The sequence below is a fragment of the Rhagoletis pomonella genome, unplaced genomic scaffold (genome assembly GCF_013731165.1).
Source record: "Rhagoletis pomonella isolate Grant_MI unplaced genomic scaffold, Rhpom_1.0 Rhpom_scaffold_00007, whole genome shotgun sequence".
Lineage (NCBI taxonomy): Eukaryota > Metazoa > Arthropoda > Insecta > Diptera > Tephritidae > Rhagoletis > Rhagoletis pomonella.
In genome coordinates, this window is record NW_023458561.1 from 37112586 (window position 1) to 37119878 (window position 7293).

Below are 7293 nucleotides of genomic sequence, written 5' to 3' on the forward strand. Positions count from 1 at the left end.
GGGTACTATTTTATATATATATAAGGAAAATTTGAAAGTTAGGGGGGCTCGAGCACCCCCTGCCCCTACCTGGCTACGCCCATGCCTGGGTTCACCACAAACCCCGCTCGAAATTCCCAAGCCACAGTGGCTGGAATCAAGGAATCTTTACGGACGGGTCAAAGATGGAATGCGGAGTTGGTGCAGAGGTTTTCACTGAGAAATTTAACCTAAAGTTATCCTTCGCCCAACAGACTAAACAAGTATTTTCCAGGACGAAACGTTTGCAATTAAGGAGGCAGTATTGTGTATAAAAGAGAATTTACTCGCGAGAACGCAATGCTTAAAGGATAGGACTGCCCTTCAATGGGATCTGTCGCAGTTGCCGCTTTAAAAAACGGTTTGTTTTCGAATGTTGCCCTGAGCAGGGATAGAACCTTGGTCCCACCTAGTGGAAGAAGGCACTTTTAGCCACCCAACTGCGGTAGCCGGCGTATTAAAAGTATTATGGACAACTTTTGGATCCCTAGATTTATGTTTGCTATACTTATGCTCAAGTTATATAACTACGTGGCTTCATATCCATAAATATATATATGTTCATACGAGAGTGCGATTCTCATTGCTGGGCGAACACTTTAAGATCTTATAATCTTATTTGTATAATAAAATTTTACGTTGCTTTCATTGAGCAAGCAGTGAGAGTAAAGTTGTACGCTTAATAGCTGCAAAGAAGTACAGTGGGTAGTATTTTAAGTACTGAGTTAATGTACATTAAATTTTAAAATTCAGCCACTTATAATAACAATAATTTAATATGTGCCAACGGGTTTTCTTACGATTTGGCTGAAAACATACGGCGAGCATTAGTAGAAAAGCCATTTCATTTTAGTATGGATATTTAATGTCCGAACAATTCGATTCAGAGTTAAGAGTAATAGGGAAAAGAATTGTTTTAAGTTTTGGGAAGCTACAAAGCATTTGCTTAAAATTGAATGATTTCATAGCAGACATACATTTCTGAAACAAAATATTCCCACATAGTCTCTTTTTAGCTGAAAACATTTACAACTTTTTGCCAATTTTTTAATTCCTTCCAAATAATAGGATTTTCAAGGTCCTCAAAATAAGCTCTTTTTTCAGTGATGCCCTCTTCTTAGGACCCCAATCTCTTACTGCCTAGCCATTTCTTTGCGTTCGGAAATAGGAAATTGTCGCTGGGGTTACATCTGGTGATTGTGGTGGATGGGGTAGGACTTCGTACCTCAATTGATAGATTTTTTCTAGGGCCGAGTGTAAGCAATCGCGGCACTAAGCACATACATAGCTTTTTCGTGTCTATGATGCGTTCACCCAGTTGAGATGCCTACAGCCTCAGTCACCTGACGCACTTCGTCCAATATGATTTCTTGAATTTTGTCGACGATTTCTGCCGAATTCGGAGTTACTTTTGCTGGCATGAGTATAACGGTGCAGAATCCCCATAGCATTTAACAAGCCTTTCCTTGGTTTCATTAAGGATTTTTTACGGAAAAATGTTTTAGCAGCACACTAAATTAAATTTTTTTCTTTTCGTTAAATTTCACGAAGTTTTCTGTTGTCAATGGCTGTCAGACACTAACTAAATGGCGCACCTTACTCAAAATTTTACAGTAGTCTATTAATCGATAGCAGTTGACGAAAGCACTGACTTTTCAAAGCCCCCTCGTACATACCATTGGTACTAGCAAATGTTTTTGTACATAATATTGGCTAAACAAATTAAAACTAGTTAATATTTTTCAGAACTTTTTTTTAATTTAATGTATAGTATAACCTTATGGCTAAAGATTGTAGAACACCATATTCGATATGACCTCCATTTGCCACCCCGCAGCGACGAAGTCCATTTGGCCGCTCATCGACAACAAAACAACAAAACGATTTTCGAGCGAACTCCATTCAATGATTGCAATCAACTTAGATCAAAAACTTTAAACACGGCAATTTGGCGTAAATGTCACTTTTCAAATAGCCGTTTACTAAAAGTTTGTAAATTCACTGATTACTGAGAATGGGTGTCTTCAAGCCGTGCACCAAAACATTTACTAGTACGAAGTGCGAATATTCTATGAAGAATACAATGCTAATCTGGCAGGTCTTCAAATGGAATTAAATTAATTTTAAAAGACTTTGAAAAATATTTAATTTTACTAATAAAATGAGAATGCTAAAAGCGTTTCTAAAATAGTCAAATAGATAGCTGCATGGGATTGAGAGCGGTATTTGACAGTCAGTACTTTTTATGCAATAAAGCCAGGTTTGAGGCCTTTGTAAGATCGACCTGTACGAGGATACGAAGCACTGAGCGTTTTAATGTTCTACAATTCGCACACAGAAGCGATTTAAAAGTTGATTAAAACTTGTTTTCCAAACTCAAAACTGCGCTATAAAACTAAATGAAAACCGCACATAATATACAACCATCCATACCGACACAAATTTACACGCTTTCACACTTGAACGTGTGTAAATATCGCTCCACATTTTTGCCATTTTGTCTGTGTTGTATCTAAGTATGTAACTAAATGTTGAAAAATGTAAGAAGGAAATACAAATTTACACAGAAACCCAATAAATCAACAAAAACGGAGAAAAAACGACGAAACCAAAAAAAAAACAAGGGCAGTAATTTCAAAGAAAAAAACTGAATATTTTATAAGCTGCTGCTGCAAGCAAATAAGTACTTACCTCTTTAATTAAACCCCATGTTGGCTCGTTGCCCGGATGCCGTATAGCCTGACGGCTGACGCCAAAACTCATTAGCACCACAGCCAAGAGTACTACAAAATAAATCATGTTTTTAACCATTTTGCCCATCATTGTGACCAAAGGACCTGCATAAAAAAGACATAAATAAAGTTGAAATGGGGATTGAGCGGGGTAAACAATTTCGGTGAGTAAAAGTAAACACCACTGATGAAGTAATAAAATTAAATGTAAATAACCATGTTTTATACTACATAAATGATATCTAAATTTTGTATATACATATTTTGCTTTGTTGACTAAATTCATTAGAAAATATTATCATTTCCGTATTAATATCTCTGAATATATGTAGCCGCCCAATGTCGCAGTTAAGGCGGGCTACATCAATGTTAGCCCTTAGAAGACTTAAGTAGGGATCACACGATTTATACATTTGTACATTTGGCAGTCACGGGGTGGTGTTATCTAGAAATTTTTATCGAGAATGAGAGTAGCTCAGTAAAAGCTTTCCAAACAACACCACTCTGTGACGGTGAAAATAGCCAAATCTGTACAAATGTTCAAGTCGTGTGATCCCTGCTTAACATAGTTACTTTCTCAAGGGAAAGGAAAATGGACAAATTGCGAAAGCTGATCAATGAAAATTCTGAATGCTTTCCTTAGTCTAATGGAAATCTTCATGGGATTGAGATAGGCACCGGACAGTTCAAAAATAGTACTTTGTGTTTGTGTGTGTGCACGTATGGTGCTTTTGTCAGAACGACGAGTACGAAAAAGCGGCCCAAAAAAAATCAAATATCTGGGAGTTATTCTTGATGACAAGTTATCATTAAATCCTCATATACTAGATACTGCGATTCAAAAGGCAATAGACTCTATTTCGACCTGTCGAAAGCAAATGGAAAGTAACTGGGTGACCAAACCGAAATTAGCTAGATGATAACGACCTCGATGAATGTTTAAAGGACTATGAACTTAGGAAACGCACCGTGAATGTACTGACTCTCAATGGGAAAGCGCTTGTGCTCGGCTGGTTCATGTGCCCGAGAAGGCTAAAACTGACATCAACGCCGTGTAAAGCATCGTAAATTCTGTATTGGGTTTTTGGTGGGCGATATCCGCTGCACAAGCTTCTCGCCGCAGTCCATCATTGTTTGCAAGTATGTAAAAAAAAATATTTGTTCGAACAAAAATGTTGGGTAGTGACCGTGGCCAATGGTAACCCTCTGTTACTATCTCTGGATGAATGTTAGCCACGCTGACTGGCTAACCAGAATGGCGAGGCTTCGGTATGTAGCAAAAGCTGTCAAAAATTAAAATATTCTAAATGCTGTAAACTGCCCACAATATGTAGCTGTGGTTGTGGTGTATTATTTCTGATGTAGCTGATGCAGCTAGCGAAATAGCTTGTGGCTGTGGTACTACATTCTGGTTAGCCAGTGAGTCCGGAGAATCCATTGTCCGGAGGATGCATTACACTAAGCCTAGCATACTTTGAGGTGCCATCAAATTAAAACTTAAGAAAGTTTTATTACATGGCAGTTGAGAAGTACATGTGCATTTGAACGCCCGGCGTTAGCAGTCGAGCCTAAAAAGTGGTCTTGCCGTCGGAAAATTCAGCTTCGACGACAAAACATCTGTATACATATGTGCATGTATGTATATACATATAGTTTAGCCGAAAACATGTTCGCCTATTTATATAAAAGATTAGAGTGGTCCAAAAATGTATTCGAAAAAAGTAAAGTCCGAATGTTAATGCCCTCGCACCTAGAATTTTTCTATACCAAAAAAATGTACCCATTTTTTATTTTGAAATGAAAAAATTTTTACAGGTCGCACAAAGGTATATGGGGAAAAGCTATTTAACGTTGAAATGGTATAGACTCCTTGGCTAGACTCACAAGACTTCAAGGAATAATACCGAATTGTTTATAAAACAAGTAATTTTTAGCAAAAAAAAAACCGACTTCAACTCCCATATAAAAAAAAAATATATATATATATCTCATGATCCACTGATCGGATCTCATCCAGATTAGTATGGGACTCTGAGACACTACCTTTCCGATGCAAAAAGAATTATCGAAATCGGTTGACGTGGTCCAAAGTTATGCGGTAACATACATAAAAAAAAAACAAGTAAGAAAGTCTAAGTTCGGGCGGAGCCGAACATTAAATACCCGGCGCAAGTATAAAATATATGTTTTCCACCTTTCCAAAAGCTACCGCTACATGATAAGCCGGCGTGTATAAATTTTAAGTAAACTAGCGTCCTTAAATTTCAAAATATTGAAATTTCAAGCATTTCTGAAATTTACCGTTATATGAAAAGCGGCCGTAATTTTAGTCCGATTTCAACAATTTTCAATGGTTTACTTTTATGTGGCAAGCACAATAACCATATCGAGTTTGGTACAAATTGCTAGAACGGTTAGCGAGATACATATACGTGATCATAAGTGGGCGGTGCCACGCCCATTTTCCAAAATTTTATCATAACCGTATTTCCTGGCAAAGAATTGTTGCAACCATCATTTTGAATAAATTGGCTTTAATATTTACTGATTTATCGAGGAATTCGTATTTCTCGAAATTACCGTTATATGGGATGTGGGCGTGGTTATTGTCCGATTTTAAAAATTTTCGGCCATTTGGTATGCTGTACCAGGGTCAACAACTGTGCCAAGTTTGGAAGAAATTGGTGCAGCGGTTACCAAAATATACACATGTAACTATAAGTGGGCGTGGCTACGCCCATTTTTCAAAAATTTTAAATATTCTTATTTCTCGTCTAAAAGTTATTCTAAATGTCAATTTTGAGTGAATTATATTCAGTAGTTACTAAAATATCGCAGTTTTCGTATTTCTGAAAATTACCGTTATATGGGAGGTAGGCGTGATTATTGTCCGATTTCGCCCATCAATATCATCCGTCCTACGCCCAAAAGAAGTGCATGTACGAAGTTTCGTTAAGATATCTCAATTTTTACTCGAGTTATCGTGTGCACGGACGGACGGACAGACAGTCACCGCTTAATCGATTTCTCTTTTCATTCTGATCATTTATGTATACATTTGTCTATATCTATCTCGATTCGTTTTGCCAGTTACAAACAACCCTTATGTGAACAAAGTTATAATACCCTTGTGCACAAGTGCGCTCGGGTATAAAAATATTCCGACGAACTGATAACCTCCTCCTTTTTTTGGAAGTCGGTTAAAAATTGTTTCATATTAGCGATTTTTTATGGGCTGCATTTTTTGATATTATTATTGGAAGTGTCCTGAAGAAAAACAGAGATACACAATCGAAAAATAAAGATTTTCTAGAGTCGTGTACCATTTCTACGAAAAATGTTATTTTTTTCATATAAATTACATGGAAAATTCTGAGCGGTTTGAATATTTTCTGATCTATCAATAAAAACGGGTATATTTTTTCTCTTTTTAGACCACCCTAATGTACATATAACATAGCCTTAAACTATAGAGGCAACACTTCCCCAAATGGCTGAATGGTAACCATTGGAGAAGATGAAATCGAGTCCCAAGTTGAACACAACAGAGTCGATGCCTCTTCACCCGATTGGGCTACATAAATGTTAGCAATTTGGCAGCAGATAGCTAATGGATCGAAGGGGTTAAGTCGCGTAGCAAAGAACGCTTGCATATAGCTAGTCCTTATTACAACAAAGGTGTATTAAACAAGGTGTGATTGACAACTCAGGTAGGCTCTCTTTTAAGGTACTATTATGCCAAAAAATATAAACAATCGATTCAAAATTCATACAAAATTTTTTCAATTTTACTTTATAGGATGGTTCTTCTGAGAGCAATGTCAAATTCAATCACACTTTGTTGAATACATTTTGATTACAACAAAAATACCCCTTTTAAAATAAATAAAAAGGTTTGTTCCACAAGCTACTCACTTCGAGTTACGCATTTACTTTACGTTAGTAAATTTAACAGCAAAGAGAGAGCAAAACACTCCTGTCAAAATGGCAGAAAATAAAACAAGCTTTACTTGAACAACTTGGTCGAGCATAATTTTGTGATTCGTCTAAATTTACAAAAAAACAGTTCTACCATAATTTTTAAGAAGCGTCATTTGACAATTAAACTTAGCTCGAGTTCACTCTGAGCATAAAGGGTGCATTCGAATTCGCAAGACAAATATTTTCTCTCACTTACCCAAATATTTGTTAACGCCCAATATATTTAGTATTCGCAAATACCAATAAATACTGTCTACACAGTAAATCACACGCCCAATATCCATAGTGTTCGGCCGAAAGCGTAACGATAGACCGATCAGGAACAAGATAATAGCAGCTGCATCGCAAGGATTCCACATATTCCAGGCCCACACCGCAAATTTATGGCTGTAGTGGCAAATAGAGCACACATGAAAGCGTAAAATTTAATGGGTTAAAAGAGAGGCAATACATAGTTTGTTACATACATACATATGTATGTCTGTGCAATTAAAAAAGAATGGCGATAACACACGCTTGTAGTAAAAGTAATATGAGGCAGATGTAATTTAGCGTGAAAAAT

The 7293-nt window shown here is 36.7% G+C and overlaps 2 protein-coding genes across 2 annotated transcripts in view; both read right to left on the reverse strand.

Moving 5' to 3' along the window:
- Positions 1-7112, reverse strand: part of LOC118742709 (transient receptor potential cation channel trpm-like) — a 15617-nt gene extending 8505 nt beyond the window's left edge. The window contains exon 1 of the mRNA XM_036474977.1: positions 6928-7112. Coding sequence (XP_036330870.1) covers positions 6928-7090 — 163 coding nt within the window. The 5' untranslated portion in view covers positions 7091-7112. The remainder of the gene's footprint in view (positions 1-6927) is intronic.
- Positions 1-7293, reverse strand: part of LOC118743799 (transient receptor potential cation channel trpm) — a gene marked incomplete at its 5' end in the record, with an annotated part of 161503 nt that overhangs the window by 38249 nt on the left and 115961 nt on the right. Inside the window, 1 exon segment of the mRNA XM_036476564.1 lies at positions 2710-2855. Coding sequence (XP_036332457.1) covers positions 2710-2855 — 146 coding nt within the window.